The following is an 18202-nucleotide window of genomic DNA, read 5'->3' as shown; positions in this document are numbered from 1 at the left end:
GTGGTGTTGGCAATGCCACTACCTGCTCTGGGTGAGCTGCTCTCCTAGGGGCTGGCTGCAGCTGGGGCTCTGCCTCCCCCCCCCCCCAGAGGAAGAGGAGCTGCCTGTAGGGTTTTGCACATGGGAACCCCTATGTCCTTGGCAGGGCAAAGCTGACCCCATAAGCCCAGCACAGCCCCCAGGACCCAGTGCGCATGGGCAGGACTGGTCTCTCTGCCACAGGTGGGGGGGCATGCTGGTGTCAGCACTGTGCCAGCTGCAGGGGACTGTGCCCCCCCATGAAGCTAGAGCGGGGAAAGCCCAGCAGGGCATTGGGTGTCATGGCCACACCTGAACCCACAGGCGCAAGGTAGGCCGAAGTCAGCCCAGTTGAAACCAAACCAACACACATTGTAGTTGTTTTAATGAGTTGCTGCCACACAGGGGCGTACTGGTGCACTACACAGCACTACAGGTGTTAAACGCTGACCCCAGCACCAGGCTGACACAAGTAACAGCACGAGCTAGCCATGGAGGGACATGACACGTGGTCACTGCACTGAGGCACCCAGCACACGGCTCTGCCTGGGTGAGCAGGAGCACTAAGCCTGGGTGAGGGTCTCGCAGGGTCAACTACATGGGGGTAGTGTGTGACTGGCAGAAACAACCAACCCACTGCATGCATCTATGGATGCTAAAATAAACAAAACCCCAGGGTGATTTGGCCACGGGGCTTTTAATTAATTTTTTTAACAAATTAACTAGGTGTGGGAGGAGGAAATGGGCCAGGTTCCTTTTGAAGGGACCGTGCTGGCTAGAGGAACAATGCCCGTGGCAACTAGGCAGTGACTTACTGGGCTCCTGCCATGTAGCTGTGCCAGTGCATGAGCTAGTTTCCATTATGCTGATGCACGTAAATGCTAAAATATCCTCTGGAGCAGCCTGGCTTGTGTCATTCAAGTATTGTCTGCTTTACATGGCTGCTGCATTCACCGCACTGGTGTGTGGGCCTAGCTGGGTGCAGAGAGTGAGCGCAAGCGTTGCTTGTGCCTTGCTTGGCTTAAAAAAAAGAAGTGCTCTGCATCTCCCCCCCCCCCCCCCCACACACACACACACACCAGTGAGGTCCTTTAGGTGGTACTGGACAACTGCAAGCAGGGGGACGGGACAGAGCTCAGTCAGGGACACTCTCAGCCACCTGGATTAGTATCCCCAGCAGCTCCTGCTACAGTGAGCTCTGCCGTGAGGCAGTCACTGATCCCAAGCCTGTGCTCCCTCTGCTTCTGGACAACAGCTTTTGCAATGGGCTCCCACACTGCAGCTGGCTGCTTTAACAGAGAGCCCCACTTCCAGTAGGTGTTAATGGAGAAGGGGCGCCACCACCGTGCCTCTCTCTCTCCAGCCTCGGAGCTGGCACGCCATGCTCAGAGGCAGATACAAGACATGCTCCCCATTGCCTAAATCTGCTTGTGGGGCAGGGTCAAACAGGCCAGGCTGCATGCAGAGGGCAAGGGGAGGATTTAGCTAGAGATCCCTTGTCAAGCGTGGAGCACAGCTGCAGGAAGACTTGGAGCGATCAGCTCACTAAAAGCGCTATGCAGCACATGCAAGGCTGGATACACGGGTTTAAATACAAGGGCCTTTCTTCTACTGCCCCGTTCCCGTTCCTCGCAGCCAGGGCTCCTCCTGAGAATGCCGTTCTACTTTCCCCCTCCCCTAAAGGCCTCATTTCTGCAGAGCCACCTCTATGTGATGGGCAGTGAAAAACCAGTGAGACCTCCCAGGCTGGGAACCCTTCCCTCCATCCTTCCCTCCACACACCCATCACTCCCGGGGCAGGTTGGGTGGGGGCATTTGGGTGGCGGATGGCTCCACGCCCCATATCTCCCGGGCATACTCCGTGATGGTCCTGTCACTGGAGAACTTGCCCGAGCACGCGATGTTTCTGATGACTTTCTTAGTCCACTCCCGGGGGTCCTGGGAAGAGGAGAGGGAATGTCAGCGGTCAGTCCTGCCCCCAGCTCTGCCTGGGCTCTCAGCCTTGCAGGGCACCAGTCCTGCATATTTGGCTGTTTTAAACACCAGGCACAGGAGTACCAGAGTCAAAACCTGCCTTGCTGTGCCCCATGCCCAGCTGCTGCTGCAGCGTCTGCAAGGTGGGCTCCGCCGGAGCAAGCTCAGCCCAGCTCCTCCCCGCTCTCCTGCCGCAGCCCAGGACCCCACACCTGGAGCTCTTACCACGAACAGCTGGTCCACTTGGCCTTGGCATTTAATGTAGGCTTCATAGTCAGCAAACACCTTAAACCTGAAACCCGACAGACAGAGTAAGGCTATGTGTTTGCCTGCCGCAGGATGCCAGGCTGGCAGGACAGGGCAGCACAGACATCTTCCAGCAGACTGGCAGGGCCTAGGCAGTATGCAGGGGGGCCCCAGGCCAGTAGGGAAGGAGGCTGGGGCAGGCTGAGAGCAGCCCCCCTGGGGTGGCTGCTTGCCAGGACTTACCTGTCGTGGTACATGAGCATGTTTACAATGTCCCTGAAGCAACCAGGGTCTCGAGGGGAGAAGAAGCCGCTGCTGATCTGGTCGATAGCCTGCCGCAGCTCTGGCAGGCGGTCATAGTACTCCTGTGCGTTGTACCTGTGCCCGGAGGAGGCAGAGACAGGATGCAGGGACATATCCTCTGCCCTGGGGCCCAGCACCCACAGAGAGCAGTGCCTGCGGGCACACGTGTCTCTGCTAGGGCAGGGAGGGCAGGAAAGGCTGTCACACAGTCCCTGCGCGAGGGGTCGTGAGGGGTCTCGCTCCTGAGGGCCTGTGTCCATCAGAGCACTCCACTAGCTGCTCCAAGACCTGTCACAGTGCCAGAAACGCTCTGCACCCAGGTTCACGTCCCACTCATACCCACTGTGCTCTGGCTGAGCCTCCTGCACTGGATCCTTGATGGGATGTCCACAAAACAACCCAGTGCAGACCAGCTCCCTGCTTCTCCCCACTCCAGGGGAGTTCCTCCAAGAGCCTGTCGCTCACCCTGGCAGAGCTCAGCCCTGCATCCCCATCTGACAGGCCCTGGCACATGTTGCCCTCTCCCCAGCACGAACCCGCGGCGATCCAGGGCCTCCACATCCTCCACCCGCATGCCGAAGATGAAGAGGTTTTCTTCGCCTGCCTCCTCGGCCATCTCCACGTTGGCGCCATCCATGGTGCCAATGGTGAGGGCCCCGTTCAGCATGAACTTCATGTTGCCAGTGCCTGAGGCCTCTGTGCCGGCTGTGGAGATCTGCTGGGAGAGATCAGCTGCCGGGATCGCTGCCAGGTGCAAGAGAGGTGGGAGTTAGCCCTCAGCACACCACAGCTTTCTACAACCTGGGCCCCAGGTCAGCAAAACAGCTCTGGGCATCTGCTAGGGGCCCTGCTAACTCATCAGCTTCAGCCCACACAGCTCACAGAGCCAGGCGCAAAGTCAGGCCCGGCTCTGCCGCAACCCCATGCAGCTGCCATCGCCTTCATGTGAAGCTAGTTTCCTGCCCTGTGCAGCACTCTGCAGCCCTCATGCCCTTCGTGGGGAGGGCCAGGTGACCTGCCATGACAGTCTCTCAGGCCAGCCAGCTTTTGGGCCCAGCCAGGACATGCTCAGCTCCTGAGGTGTGCTTACATGAGACCAGACATACCTTTCTCGGCCAAGGATACCCGATAGTTCTCCAGGAAGATGACCTTGAGCCTGTCCCCCACATAGGGATCACTGTTGACGACCTCACCAATGGACGTGATGAGTTTGATGATCATCTTGGCCATGTGGTAGCCAGGGGCTGCCTGAAGAAGAGCAGCCCAGAAAGGGTGAAAGCTTTTAAGGAAGGGAGAACATGAGAGGTGCCAGTGCAGGTCCTCACTGCAGGGAGAATCTGGGCCTCATCTCTGCTGTTCATGTGAGTCAGCAGAAAAACCCTAATGGGAGAAGTCCTGAGCCACAGGGAGGGAACAATGGGGCCTTGTTTGGTCCAATTAGTCCATAAAGATGTTTCCTGAAGAGCCACCCAGCACAGAACATACTGGCTAACTCACAGTGAGCCCAGCAAAGCTCCAGGAATAGGACAGCACCTTCCCCACATCCCCACTGAGCCACATATGCACCGAGTCTGGGATGCGTTTTACCTTTCCTCCAATCATGATAGTCCTGGGTACAAAGGATTTGGACGGGTCACTTCTGATGCCTGAAAGAACAGAGATTCATGTTACTGAAGTGATGATGAACTGGGCAAAGCCTACTGTTCTCATCGAAGATGAGAGCTTTTCTTTAGAGCTCTGCGTGACCTTTCAGGCACACTGTCTTCCTCCTGGAGAGAAGCCTCTCATGACAGGAGAACAGAGTCAGGCTCAGGAGCCCTTAGCTGGAGAGATGCACCCCTCCACACCACCAGCTGGCATACAGCGTGGCATCACCCTGGCAGTGAGGGACTGGTGGGGAGTGTCCCTTGGCCAAGCAGCCCCAGGCAGGACTTACGGTTGTAGAGGGTGATAGCATGCAGGCAGTTCAGCAGTTGCCGCTTGTACTCATGGATTCGCTTCACCTGAACATCGAACATGGAGGAAGGGTTGATCTTGACCTTGTACTGCTCCTCCAAGTAGGCTGAGAACTTCAGCTTGTTCTCCTGCCAAGGAAACCTGATGAGAAGCAGGCATGCGCTCCTAGGTGTTGTATCAGACATGAGTGTTCACTGCTGGGATGTTCCAGGGAACATGGTATCTTTACCTTTCTCCCCACCCCCCAAACCATGTTACCTGTTTGACTTTTGCCACATCCCTGATAAAAGTCTCATTATTGACGAAATTCAGTAGCTTCTTCAGTTGGCTCAGATCCGTGATAAAGCCTTCTCCGATTTTCTAAAGGAACAAACCAAGACAGGAATGTCTCACCTGTAAGCCTTCTCACCCAGTCCACAACTGTGCTTCCCTGACAGACTTGCCATGATCCCACTGGGAAGTGGATGAAGAGACACCCTGGACAGGAAAAGGAGCACAGCCTCTTTCGGTGAGGTTACTGCTCTGTGTCATCTGGGAGCTCAAAGGTACAAGGCGAAAAAGGACACATGCAAAAACCCAAAGAAGTCCCTCTTTCTCAAAGAACTGTAGAAGAAGGATGTTTGCACAGGTACCAGGGCTTTCTGGTAGCTGGAGGAACTGAAGGGCAGAGCTTAAAAATACTTTTAATTGCAGGATGTTATTCAACCACTGCATGTCTCAGTATGAAGCAAAAGCGGGTCCTCCAGGGCCTGGTTCACAAAGGAGACAAGGCTGGGATTGGAGTTCTGAGGGAGTCCCTTTTGGTCTGTGAAGTCAGATGCTTTTGTGGACACCCGTTTCCACAGAACATGACACTGCCTGACAGGTTGTTTGTAGACACCATGAGGGTACGGAAACAGGCCCAAATTTCTGCAATTCTTTGGCCATTTCTTCATCATTGACTTTAAAGCTCAGCCAGTCTTAAACCAACATGTGCAATACGCCTGCTCCTACCAGTCTGTGCTCACTCACAGCTGCCAGGAGTTAGTCCTGGGCTCTGTTCAGACTGACGTGAAGAGGCAAGCAGAAGCAAACAGCAGGAAGAGCCCACGCCTGCAACTCACCTCAGCAATAACGTCGGCTAGTCCTGGGTTGCAGAGCAGGAGCCAGCGCCTCGGTGTGATCCCATTCGTCTTGTTCTGGAACTTCTCTGGCTCCAGATCACGGAAATCCTTGAATCTGGAACACCAGGGAGCAGAAGCCACTCTGTACCAGGCCTCTCCACAACCCAGGACTTCAGCTGTGCCCATTTTCCCCTACATGTGCTCCTGGCTCAGGGCAATCTCTGCTGACCTCTCTATACTACCCTGAACTCTCAATGTTGCCTCTCAACAGCTCCCCCAGCCATAAGGACTAGGGTTTCATAAACTCCAAAAGGAGAGGAGTTAGACCTTGCATGCACTCAAATAAGTCAGCATCCCCAGCCTGTCATGCACAGCAGGACAACCAAAGCAGACCCTGATACCCAGTCACCCTGGCCAGATCCCTAGACTTGCAGGCAAAGCTCACTGAGAGCAGAGGAGAGGTTTGTGCATGCCTTGGGCATCCCCCAACTCACACAGAGTTCTTCACAATGTCAGAGTGGATACGGGCCACGCCATTGACAGCATGGGAGCCGATCACGCAGAGATGCGCCATGTTGATGCGCTTGCAGTCCCCTTCCTCAATCACTGACATCCTCCTGAGACGGTCAATGTCCCCCGGATAGAGAGCTGCCACATGCTGCGGGGATGCAGAAAGAGAGAAGGGGACATTAGTGACCCAAATGTAGGGCCTGGGAACATTTCCATCCTGAGGACAGCTACATCAGCTCCCAGACTCCCCACACACTGTGACCAGTCCAGGCCCTTACATCCAGATGCCTTTGGTTGAGGGCATAAATGATATCCAGGTGACGTGGCAGCAGCTTTTCAAACATGGAGACTGGCCAGCGTTCCAGGGCTTCAGGCAGCACGGTGTGGTTGGTGTACGCGCAGGTCCGTTTTGTGATTTCCCAGGCCTGCGTACAGACAGCAGGTTAACATGTGCGCCCAGCTCAGGAGTGGAAAGGAAACCCTGTGTGAGGACAGGCTGGCAGCTCTTGCCCAGGAAGGTCTGGAGTGCATCATCTCACATCTCTGCTTACCTTGTCCCAATCCACTTTTTCTACGTCCACCAGGATCCGCATGAGCTCTGGGATGGCCAGGGCTGGGTGGGTGTCGTTTAGCTGAATAGCTACCTGCAACACAGACATGCCAGGCTTAGATCTGGCAGGAACGAGACTCTGACAGTGTCATAGCACAGCATCCTTGGGGGACAGGGTGGGGGTCAGCCCCAAGTCTGTTCTCATGGCTCACAAACCCACCATCCATCCTAGCAACAGAGAGAGCTCTCAGGAATGGAGCTATTCGACCTTTGCAAGTTTTGCTCCAAATTGCAAATTTTCCCCTGGGAAGAGGGACCTAGAGATCACCTGTTTTCCGACCTAAATTACAAGGATCTTTCTATAACTGACTCTGCCTGGTCCTGAGCAACCTGTTCTCTCTAATGATAGGCAGGTCTGGCCCAAGCCCCCAGCCTGTCTTGGCCCACAAACTCACCTTGTCTGGGAAGGTTTCAAAGCATGTTCTTACAGGATCTCGGCAGCCAAATTTGGAGGACTTGAAGCGGCGGATGATGTCCTGGAGGGTAGCAGCCACCACAAAATACTCCTGTTTCAGCCGCAGCTCCTTGCCTTCAAAGAACTGCATGTGGAGGATGCACAGCCATCAGTGCTGCAGCTGCCATCCCCAGTTGGCAGCCAACCTCCTAGAGATGCTCCTGTCCACTCTGATGGGCTTCCCACCAGGCCTTACATGTTCAGTGCCTCACCAGGGCTACTGTGTATGTTCCTCGCGCTGCATCTCATGGGGCAGCAGCTGTAGGGACTGGACCAGGGCAGGGGCCTGAAATCCCAAACATGGGCTAGGAGCACCACAGCTCCAGGGAATGGCGCTGCTCATCCAAGATGTAGCTGGCTGGTCTCAGGTGCCTCCAGAGGGCAACAGAATCCACCACATTGCTGCAACTCGCACAGACCAAGCACAGCTACCTCCCTCTCTGCAAGACCCCTTGCAGGGTTTTTGGACCAAGGCTTTTTGACTCCCCCCAATAGCCAGTGTGGTGTCCAGGCACACCAGCAATAAAATGATAGGGAGGAAGATCCCAAGCAGCAGGAAAGAGAGGCAAGAAGGCAGTCACTCACATTGTCATTTGGGTAAAGGACTCTGGAGATGTTTTCTGCCAGGTTTCTGTCCAACACTGCCTCGATGTAGTCACCCACATTGACTGCAGCACGGGAGAAGTACACACAGGACTGCAACAACTATAGAAATTCAGGCAGGTACCAGACACTGTATGTTTTTCCCTCTTGTACAGTTCCTGAGCCAAGGGCCCTCACATCCTCCTAGCCATGACTGCAGAGATTTTTAGCAGGAACATTAAAGCCAGTATTAATGAAGGATGAAGGGAATGTACATGTGTGAAAGCACCAGGAGAAACAGGAAACAAGATAAGAGAATAGCACATCACCATGGAGTTTCTCAAGACACACAGATTGGGAAGAACAGACAGAAACAGAAGACAGATGGAAGCCAGAGAAGGCAGAAGAAGGAAGTGAGTAAACCAGCCATCTTGCCTAAGGACAAAGGAGAAATGGAATAGGGCCAAGAAGCAAAAAGTCTAGAATCACTGTCAATTCCTGAAGAGTACAAAAGGCCCACCTAAAACTCAGCTCACAGTCATCAGTGAAGAACTGAGGAGGCATTATGAGCATTTGAAAGCCAGCATCCCTTGTCCTAAGTGTCCCACACACGTTCACTTGGCAGGGCTGCTTCAACACACATATCTTGGTGCTTGCAAGTACAAAACAATGACTCAAATCAGTTTTGTCTAAAACCTTTCCCTTCAGTAACGGCCTAGCATTGAGCTTAATGTTAGTTGCCCTGCATCTGCTCTTCATTACTACAGTCAGAGCCTGAGAAATGCTCTACAGTCCACAGGGTGGCTCACACATGGACTCAAAGGAAACCAGCAGTGAGAGAGAGCAAGGTGGGCTGCACTGCCATTTTCCTTCAGCACCAAGGGATGATGCTACATGGAAACAACCCTCCATGGCAACTGTGGGTTTGCAGCTCATTTGGTTATATGGACAACACACTGGCAGGTGGTCTAGCAGTCAGGGAAGGCACAGGGCAGGCTTCAAGGGTGAGGCAGGCACGACGGGGATGAAAGGAGGACAGATGGGTGTCCTGGTGCACGTTGGCTTTGGAGGTGGTGTGATCCATGGATGCATGCACAATGCTGTGTTTTGGCAGTATCCAGGCATTACGGAAGAAGCAGGCCAGATGGGAAGTGCTGTGCCAGGTGCTGTGCACACAGAACCAACCATGCCCCAGCCCAGAAGTCCACTGGCCAGAAGAGAGGCAGCAGAGAGCTAGCACTTACACTCCTGGAGGTTGAAGTCATTAGGTGCTTTCGCAGACCACAGCCTCATGGTGTTCACAGTGTTGTTCTTGTATCCTGGCACCGGTGTGTCGTAAGGCATAGCAAGGACAACCTGCAAAAGGACAATATTGCCCTCCGATAAGCAATGTGGTGGCCTCATAGTCAGAGAAGGTGTTAAAGTGACTCAAAACATGGAGGAAGCCAGAGAACAGGCAATTCCTGGCTGCAGTAAAGATCCCATCTGCACTAAAACACGCTTGCTGAGGTTCACAGACTCGCCTGCTATCATGGGCACTTCTAGCATCTGCTGGCAAAGGGTTAATAGAAGGACCAGAGCTATTTGGAGCTTCACTGACAAACAGAGGAGTTAAGAGCCCATCAACAAAAGGTAGCAGAGTTGCAAGCAAGCTGCTGACCTCCCAATACCAATTGGAGTACCTCTTAATTATTCATCAGAGCATTATAAACATCCTCAGCTGGCCATTGCGATTCTGTCTGTACCGGGGTAGGGCCAAGGTCACAGGACAGCCGTAACCTTTGTGTTTCCATCCAGGATAGACTCTGCAGGCTGAATCCTACCCATTAGCCCTCTGCAGCCTCTCAGGACTAAACCCTACTGCCGCAGCACCACTCCCAGAGCGATTTGCCCAAGAATTCCACTAAACGTGTGATGAACCCGACTGGGTAAATCCACCAAGACCTCCAGCATGGCCTGAACTGAACACGAGTGCAAAACCACTGGTGCAGTCTGTAGCTGATGCTTAATCCCTGAGGTACACGGATGGCTTATTGCTACTAACAGCAGGATGCCCAGCTCGGATTGTATTAGCCAGGCGAGGCAAGGGTGTGCTTCCAAGCCTGCATGCTCCAGTTTGCTGCTGTGCCAATATTCACTTGCCTCCAAACCTGCTGGGCAGCAAGGCAAGGTGCCCTGACCTCAGCCCAGAAGAAAGGGGCTGAGGACTTATGCACACAAAGCCTGAGCTGACATAGGCAACAGGAGCTAGCTCCTCCTGAACAAGTCAGTATGTACTGGCATGACTGCCATGCAGGCACAGACTTTCCCCAGGTAACAACATGAGAGGCGGCAGAGAACAGAGGGACCTGTGCTTATGGGGCAGGGAAAATCTGGGCAGATCAGTGCATCGGCCCCCAACAGCCTTTTTGTGCTGTCACCAACACCTCTCCTCAGGGGAAAATCAGCAAGAGCTCAGGCTCCAAAAGCTAATATTACCAGCTCCGAACGTGGAAGGAATGCAAGCCCGCCCCCGTCTGAGCCACGGGCCTGGGGCACACATCACATAAACAGAACGATGCTATATTTGGACATTGTTTCTTTGGCTTTTTCTGAGCCCTTCCAGCTTGTTTCCTACGACAGCACTGGCTGAAACCTCACTTTCTTTTAGGAGGCAGTGTTTTTCAGTGCACAGCTTGGGATCCCTGAAGCCCGGGAGGCAAAGGCACTCATTCCCCATGTGGATGGCTGTTTCCCCAGAGGCCTCTGGCACAGTGCCCCACGCCATTTAATGGGCTGTGGTGTTGAACCCCACTAACCTGCCAGTGCTATGTGTGTCCTGAGAACGGTCTAGGTCACATGCTGCCTTTGACAAGCAGGGTCCCTGGAAATGGATCTGGTTTCTTTCTCTGCTGAACAGGTTCGGGCAGCTCTGTAACCAGGTTCAGCTCTTGGGAGAGCCATTGGCACTGAAGAGACCAGCTTGGCTTTATGACTGTGCATTCCTGAGATGGACAAAACTGGCTCAGCAGGCTGAGAGACCCTTGGCCAATGTGAGAACAAGGCTGGGCCATGTCCCTGAATGTCAGAGAAATTCATAAAGTCCTTTCTTCCCCTAGGCAGTGGTTAGAAAGGAGAGGCCAACATGTCTTCAGTCCTCTTAGTAAATCTGTGCCTATTTAAAGCTTGCCTTCCTCAGCTGTAAGACTGGAATACATTTATTATATAGCGAAGTGTTTGCTCTCCACACTGGCATAAAAACAGGCCTCCAGACAGACTGGGAACTTGAACCTATGTTGCGAGCATCCCCTGTCAGCACTCCACCTATCAGGCTGCTCTAGGAAAGAGAGGAACTTGCTCCAGTGACAGGAGTTAAGCACCCAACAGATTGCTCCATGGCTACCCCAAGATATGAATCTCTACCCCCAGCAGCAGCAGCAGAGTGACCTGCAAAATTACTGGGCTTGAGCAAGGGGTAGCCAGGAGCAGTGTGGAAGGTGCCTAACACAGCTGCCAGGGATACAGTTCTCTGCCAATGTAAATCAGGTTTTAATTCCATCCAAGGATGTGGGATTGCATCCTGGGCATCGGTAGAGAATCAGGCTCTGACTGATCTGAAGTCACAGCTGTGACTAAATATTTCCTTCTTTTTCCTCAGATTCTGCTGCAGCTATAGTTGACAAACATGAAATCACAAATGGAGCAGAGTTAGTCTCGCCAAACTGGGAGAAAAGCTGAGTCTGACGCCAATTAGCATGGGGGGAGACTCCTCCCCCTCCACACTGTCCTGTTCTGTCCTCCCCAAGCCCAACACTAGGGGTGATCTTTGTACCTGAGTATCGATCCACTTCACACCCTCAGGGGTGTGATCCACTCGGCCATAGAAGTGCACGGGGAGCATGTATTCTGGGCGAGCTTTCTCCCAGGGATTGCCATAGCGCAACCAGTCATCAGCCTCCTCCACCTGAAAGAGGCAAGTGTGATTCAAGTGAAGGCTTATATCTCCAAGCGAAGGCCAAACTAGGCCTTTCCGAAGAGAGTCCCAGCTTAAAAGCAAAGCCTTAGTAAGCCGACTTTGGAAATGAAGATGCACAGGCCTCTAGAAGACAGCTGGGCTTTCCAAAACATGGATGACTACATAAACCGGCCTCTTTCACTGGCTTTGCAGAGCTGCACTGGTTTAAACTATCCCCATGAACTGCATGGATGCCTACACTCAGTGTGTCTTAAGGGCTTTGCATCCAGTTTGATGGTGACAGTGAGGTATGTGGGATGTGGTTCCCTGGAAGCCCACCAGTGCTGTTCCCGGCCACAAACCATCCCCTGTAATTGAGGTCTTGCTAACTGTTCTGTCCTCTGCCAAATCCTAGGCAGAGGATTTCTCCTCTCTGCCTATAACAGCACTAAGAGGAGTGAAAAAGGAATTCAGCAGCACAATCAAGGCTGATGTGCACCAGAAACTAGAGGGGCTGAGGCACTCAAAAAGAACACTCTGTGTCCACAGGCATTTTTCTGACAGGAGTGGGGAAGGCCTGAGATATAACCCTGCATTACCACCCACGCTCTTTTTAAAGTAAGCCAAATGCAGTGGCTGCTTTTTCCTCTCTGTTTTCACCATTTATAGAGCCCAGCATTGCAGCTTCTTTGTGGGGAAGGAAGGAAAAACAAACCAGAAATCCCTCACCTGCACTGATTTATGCAGTGCTATATTAAGGGGAAAAAGGGTCCTTTATGTACATAAGCAACACAGGTCTCCTAAGGGAGAGTCACCACAGTGCTGCCAAGCTGATTTTTGTGGCCAGGCCTTGTCTACAGGCAGAGGTGACCATCGCAGCACAGAATGGAAAGGGAAGGGGTAACTTTGGTTTGCCAATGTACCTGCCAGCCATCAACAATCTTCTGATTGAAGATACCAAATTCATAGCGGATGCCGTAACCGTACGCTGCCAGTCCCAACGTGGCCATGGAGTCCAGGAAGCAAGCTGGAAGAGCAGAGCATGATCACAATGTGAGGAACCTCATGCCCAGCTCACTCTACCTCTACGGGGTGCTGTGCGTGGGGGTGAGGAGCCACCACAACCGATGCTGCTGAAAACTTTTATTACTCAGAGGAAATCTGTGTGTAGGCAGGGTGAGCCTGCAGCATGGCCCCAGCACACGTCATGCTGAGCTGCCACAAACACCCCAAAGTTTTCAGTGACAAGGACGGGACTTCCGCTGGCAGCTGCAAGGGGGGGGGGATTAGCACCAGGCCAATGCCAGGGGAGTTTGGGGGGTGACACAAGGAGCACCCACAGCCCTGGGTGATGAAGGTGTAGGTGTGACAACCTTCCCTGTGCAAGCAGTTGTGGACTGCAGGGCCTGCATGTAGCAGATACCAGAACAGCTGCAGGCTTATCAACAACTCAAGTCAAGCACAACTGAAATGGATGCAAATGCATCCTTGCTACAGTGAGAGCTCTTCTACATTTGTCTGAGAAACCCACACCTTGATCTAAGCCTGCACGTCAGATAAAGCAGGGCTTCTGAACCTGACTGGCTGTACCACCAACTGCTTTACTATTATCTCTTTCAAAGCAAGCCTTTCCAACCATCATTCCAGGGCAGCCCTAGTAAAGATCAGCCTTGGCATTTCCACTGTGTCAGAGAGGCCTTGTTCTTTTGTTTTCCTTGTTCACCTATGCGACAGGCAAATTAAAATAGCAGCCAACATCTTGCCTACATGAGAGTTGTTTGGGTGCCTCAGGGAAGTGAGAGATTTTACAGGGAGGTGGGGAGAGAAGCTTCAGAGAGCCTTCTTCAGCCACATCCCAGCTTGTCATGCTTCAGTTAGGCATGGATACATCTCCTGGATGCTCTCATTTAGCCTTTGGAGAGGGGGGATAATTTCTGGCTAGCTGGGAGTGTGCAGAAGATGCCACGCCGTAGGGCCGTGTGGTGGGCGTTGGCTGAGATGGGTGTGGGTTATGGCCTACACGTTATCCTGCTGCGGCAGGCAGTCCCTGGTGCAGGGGGTGAGTCATGGAGCAGAGAGTGGTCAGGGGGTTGGAACGAACATGTGACACACTCACAAGGAGGGCATAACTACAGAGCCTTCCTGCCAGGCTGCCCTTGGTCCTTCGCAGTTGGCATGAGGACAGGGATCCCTCTCCCCATATTACCTGCCAAGCGGCCCAGGCCTCCGTTTCCTAGCCCAGCATCTTCTTCAATTTCCTCCAGTTCCTCCAAGTCCAAACCCAGCTATTGGGGAAATAACCATGCAGAACAGACTGTCAGTATCTCACCCCTCCTGTGCTATGAGGCTGCTCTTCGAGGAGGACAAACCCAAATCCCAAAACAACCCATCCCACATAAAATAAAAACACACATGGGGCTCTCTCTGCCCCCACTCCTCCCCATCTTATCTGTCTCCCATCGCTGGGCAGCCTAATTACTTGGAAAATAATTTAGCTCATCATCAAACGTCACTTTCCCTTGAACTGGGAGGTTTCCTTAGAGACATCAAACAAAACACTTGTCTTCTGGCAGTCCTTCAAGCTGTGAGGCCCGTCCACTGAACTTGGATTGGAAAAAGAATGGCAAATGGCCAGTCAGCACAAAAGGGACTGCAGAATCCTGCCTGCTTATGTGCACCACTCTTCTCTTTACATCCACCCAGCCTTGAGGAACGTTACAGCCATGTTTGCAGCTTCTTCTTGCAGCTATCACTGTTACACTCTACGTCTTCCCACACCGCAACCACTCTGCAGCAGAGCTCCTTGACTGGAATTCACGGATGAATGTGGTTGTCTCATCTTCCGTATCTCTTGGGCAACCTGTTCTCCAGCCCAACTGCTGGCAGCCTCTTCGGGGGCTGCATCCACTTCAAGGCTGCGTGCCAGCAGCAAGTTCTCGAGAGTCAAGAGATGCTACCTCTCAGAGGACAGCAGCTTCTCACCTTGGCATGAGGGTGAACAACGGGGAGTTGGGCATATGCCACAGCTGCTCCCCAAACTTCTCTCCCTATACTGCAGCTGTGTTCAACCATGGGCCAGGAAAGCCAGACACACAGAGTGACAGGGGTCGCTAAAAATGAGGCAAATTCTCTCAGTCACTAAGTCATGCTGGATATAAGACCTCCCATCTGAGCTGGCAACTGGCCATCATGAGCTCCACACGTCAGAGACTATAGCAAGGGAAGCCTTCGTTGACAGCTCTGGCCAAATCAGCACATTGGAAATGCCTCACAAGGGGACTTGAAGATCCTCCCCGAATGAAACCAATCTCTGCTCTGAGGCGTGATACCTCAGAGAGAGAAGTGTTGGGTCTCCTCTTGGAAAACCCTTTGCATTTCTTGGCAAGGGAAGTACCAGCCAAGACATTTCATCGGCAATCGCAGCATGTCATTCTGAGAGATGGTGACAGAGCCCAACTTTGCTAAAAAGCGTAACATGGATAAAGCTGGGGGGGAGGGGGAAGATTTTGGGTAAGAAAGCCCCAACATAGTCTATCACAAAGATCACTGTCCTGCTGCAGAGATAGCTGCAAGCCTGCGTAAACATGGCCTTGCATTTCTGATTGACTCTGTGCTACTCAGCAGTGGCTTTTTCCAGTTTGAACTCATCCAACAACATTTTAATTTTAAGGAAACAATTTTCCCTCTTCTTCCTTCCCAGTGATATATTTTTATCTGCCAGTGCTGCTGCAGTGCCCTGTGTACCTGCATGCATGAACTGTAGTTTGGCATCTTTCTGCTCCAGTTTTCCTTTCTTGCTCAGCCTCCCTCATCAGACTACATCTTCAGAGATGAGCCATCATCTCTCCTCACAGTGATGGAAAGCTGTCTGCGCCTTGGGATTCCCTCGTCTTGTTGGACACTAGGAGTTGCTTTCCAGATGTGGAACCCAGACACTATAGGAAAACTGTGGCTTGAGAAAACTATACTCCAACTTTCGAGGCACCCCCAAGGTTCCCCCATGCTCTCTTTTGGGAGACGAAAACAACTAACAGAGAGCCAAGCCTTGTTTCGTTTAGTCAGAATAAAACATCTTTAGGAGGAAGCCCCGAGAAATAAAGATACCCAGCCCTTCACATGGAAAAGTCTGCCTAAATCTTCAGGGGGGCCCCAGGATAAGACTTCACCTGGTAAATGGCTTCGTCACAAGCATTCTGCAAGCCCAGGTTCACCATTGTGTTCTGCAGGGTGCGTCCCATGTAGAACTCCAGGGACAGGTAATAAATACGCTGGGGAGGCAAAGCAAAACAGCAGCAAATTACACACTGTTCATTTCATTCACTCATAGGAGGCCTGCTCATCACTTGCTGCACCAAACATTGTCACCAAAGTCACTTAAAAAAAAAAAAAAAGAAAAAAGCAGACTTAAGAGCTTTTCTGAATAGGGATGTCTTCCTAAACAGGCCCTTACAGGCCGTTTCCGAACAACACGCACCACAGCTTGTTTGTCAGAAAAATGGTTGCACGGGATGCTGGCCAACTCTTTGCTGCACATCTCCCTGCCAACAGCCTTCTATAGGAAAATCTTGTTGTCTGTTAAGTGTTTCCCTAATTAACTTAGGGCAAGAATTATCTAGGATGCCAAACAGTACATTTAAACATGGTCAGGCTGCTGGGGTGCTTGGTCGAAGTGATGCTTACACTGGGCTTTTAATATTTTCTCTTATGCAGCTCAAGCTGATCCCAAGCCAGCTGAAAGCAAGAGAGAGCCTCCCACCCCTTGCATACTTGGCCAGGCTTCAGGCCAGGCCTCTTCCTGCTAATTATTTTCCAACACTCCTATCGCACTTCTCGAGCTGTTTGAAGATAAATGAGCCATGGTCACCCATAGCAGAACTGCAGGAGGAGGCGAGGGAAGGGAAGGGAGAACGCAGGGCCGGGCATTTCGGCATTCCAGCTTAACATTTCCCAGGCCATTTTCAGCACTGAGGGCCAAAAGTTTTTTCTTCTGGCTGGACATGGGCAAAGGCCTCGTCTCTCTGCTGAGGAGCTCCGATGGAGGCATACTGCAGAAGGATATACTCAGCCTGGGGATGCCAACCAGGGTCTGGTACAACTGACATTGCTTTTAGCAGCCAGGGGGGTTGGAGAGGCACAGGGGTGCACTAGAGATTTTAGGCAATTTCAGAGTTAGAGAGCAACGAACAGGATGTCTTGGGAGTTGGCAACTTTAGACACAGATGCTTCAAACCCACCTAAGCTCATTAGTGGCTGGAGCCCTAAGGCAATATGGGATCTGATTTCCTTGTATTCTCCTTGCAGTGAGCTTCACACACACATTTCACTCTGTTGGACAAATAAACTGTCCCAGAGGTGGCGGAGTTCCCAGCACAACCAAGCAGAAGGACTGGTCTGTGGTGGCCTTCCAAGTTTCAGAGGAGCTAAGCCTGTGTCATGAATGCTAATGAAAGCTTATTTGTAGGATGTACATCAGGGAAACGAGAAACACAAAACTTGCCCTCGCTCAGATTTTTCCATTGCTATATATACTTTCATACATCAACGTGATTTTTAACAGAGCCATAGTTTGGCTTTAAATCCTTCTTCCATTTGAACTTCTTTCCTCTGTAGTAGGGATGCCCATCCTAGTTTTGTGACATGCTAGGCAGAAGGATTACCCGGCTGTACAAATGAAAGGGTCTCTCTGCCCTCACCCGTTCCTCAGGACTCAGCGGAAAGACTGAATGCATGATGTGGCTGCGGAAACGCTCCCTGCTCACGGCAGTCTCCTGCAGGGACACGTTCCCGGTGAAAACCTCAGTGCGGGGGACAGCGAAGCAAATCCACCCCAAGCCTTCCCCGGAGCTGCACGGTCCCTTCCGCGAGCGCGGCAAGGCCGATCAGGGCGTTTTTAACGTACAATGGGATAAAAGGGAAGGCTCCACACGCACAGGCATAGTGCGTGCGTCGTTGTAACGGCGTGCAGGTGCTTTAGCTAAGCGCGGTTTGGTTTCTGCGTCAGGGCAGCATATTGGTACCCCCAGGAGAAGAGCTGCCTGCGTGCTGCGAAGCTGTCTGCCTTCTCCAGCACGCACCTGCCGCCCGGACCGCCCCGGCGAGGGCCCGCTGGCGTCTTAATTCAGAAGGATTAGCAAAAGCGCGGCCGTGGCGGTGATGGGGCACGGCGATGCCCGGGGGGGGACAACACGGCCATGGCGATGCCCGGGGCGGGGGGGGAGGGGGCGCTCACCTTGGGGTCCTTCTCGTAGTAGTGCTGCTGGGTGCGGATCCAGCGCCCCACCAGGTGGTCGCGCACCGCGTGCGCCAGGGCGAAGTAGTAGTCGCGGGGGGTGGCCACGTTGCGGTCCTTGACCAGGGTGAAGTGGAGGTGGCGGTTGAAGCTCTTGCGCACCTCGGCCACGTCGCCCAGCCCCGCCAGGCCCCGCACGCTGATCTGCTTCCGCCGCTCGCCGTCGCTCCGCGGCGCCGCCATGGCCGAACCGGCCCCGGCCCCGTCGCCCGCCCGCCCGGCT

General features: G+C 52.9%; 1 protein-coding gene across 1 annotated transcript; it reads right to left on the bottom strand.

Moving 5' to 3' along the window:
- Positions 1-1072: 1072 nt before the first annotated feature.
- Positions 1073-18188, bottom strand: PYGB (glycogen phosphorylase B). The gene is made up of 20 exons (XM_067292661.1): positions 17920-18188; positions 15857-15958; positions 13897-13975; positions 12614-12717; positions 11568-11699; positions 9001-9112; positions 7760-7842; positions 7116-7259; positions 6662-6754; positions 6389-6535; positions 6095-6258; positions 5601-5715; positions 4756-4857; positions 4478-4625; positions 4129-4187; positions 3648-3789; positions 3078-3285; positions 2482-2616; positions 2218-2284; positions 1073-1956 (listed from the first exon to the last, which is right to left on the bottom strand). The coding sequence occupies exons 1-20, from the start codon at positions 18160-18162 to the stop codon at positions 1804-1806; spliced, it is 2532 nt and encodes an 843-aa protein (XP_067148762.1). The 5' UTR covers positions 18163-18188; the 3' UTR covers positions 1073-1803.
- Positions 18189-18202: the final 14 nt, after the last annotated feature.

The sequence above is a fragment of the Apteryx mantelli genome, chromosome 3 (assembly GCF_036417845.1).
Source record: "Apteryx mantelli isolate bAptMan1 chromosome 3, bAptMan1.hap1, whole genome shotgun sequence".
NCBI classification, from domain to species: Eukaryota; Metazoa; Chordata; class Aves; order Apterygiformes; family Apterygidae; genus Apteryx; species Apteryx mantelli.
The sequence above is the reverse complement of the archived record's forward strand: the minus strand, read 5'-3'. Positions and strand labels throughout refer to the sequence as shown.

What these genes read in the sequence shown, in the direction of transcription:
- PYGB (XM_067292661.1), bottom strand. Translation starts at nt 18,162, where the DNA reads ATGGCGGCGCCGCGGAGCGACGGCGAGCGGCGGAAGCAGATCAGCGTG. An exon ending in AGATTGTTGATGGCTGGCAG is followed by an intron (nt 11,700 to 12,613) that starts GTACATTGGCAA and finishes TGCCTCTTTCAG; the next exon opens with GTGGAGGAGGCTGATGACTG. An exon ending in TAGCCGACGTTATTGCTGAG is followed by an intron (nt 4,858 to 5,600) that starts GTGAGTTGCAGG and finishes TTGTTCCTTTAG; the next exon opens with AAAATCGGAGAAGGCTTTAT.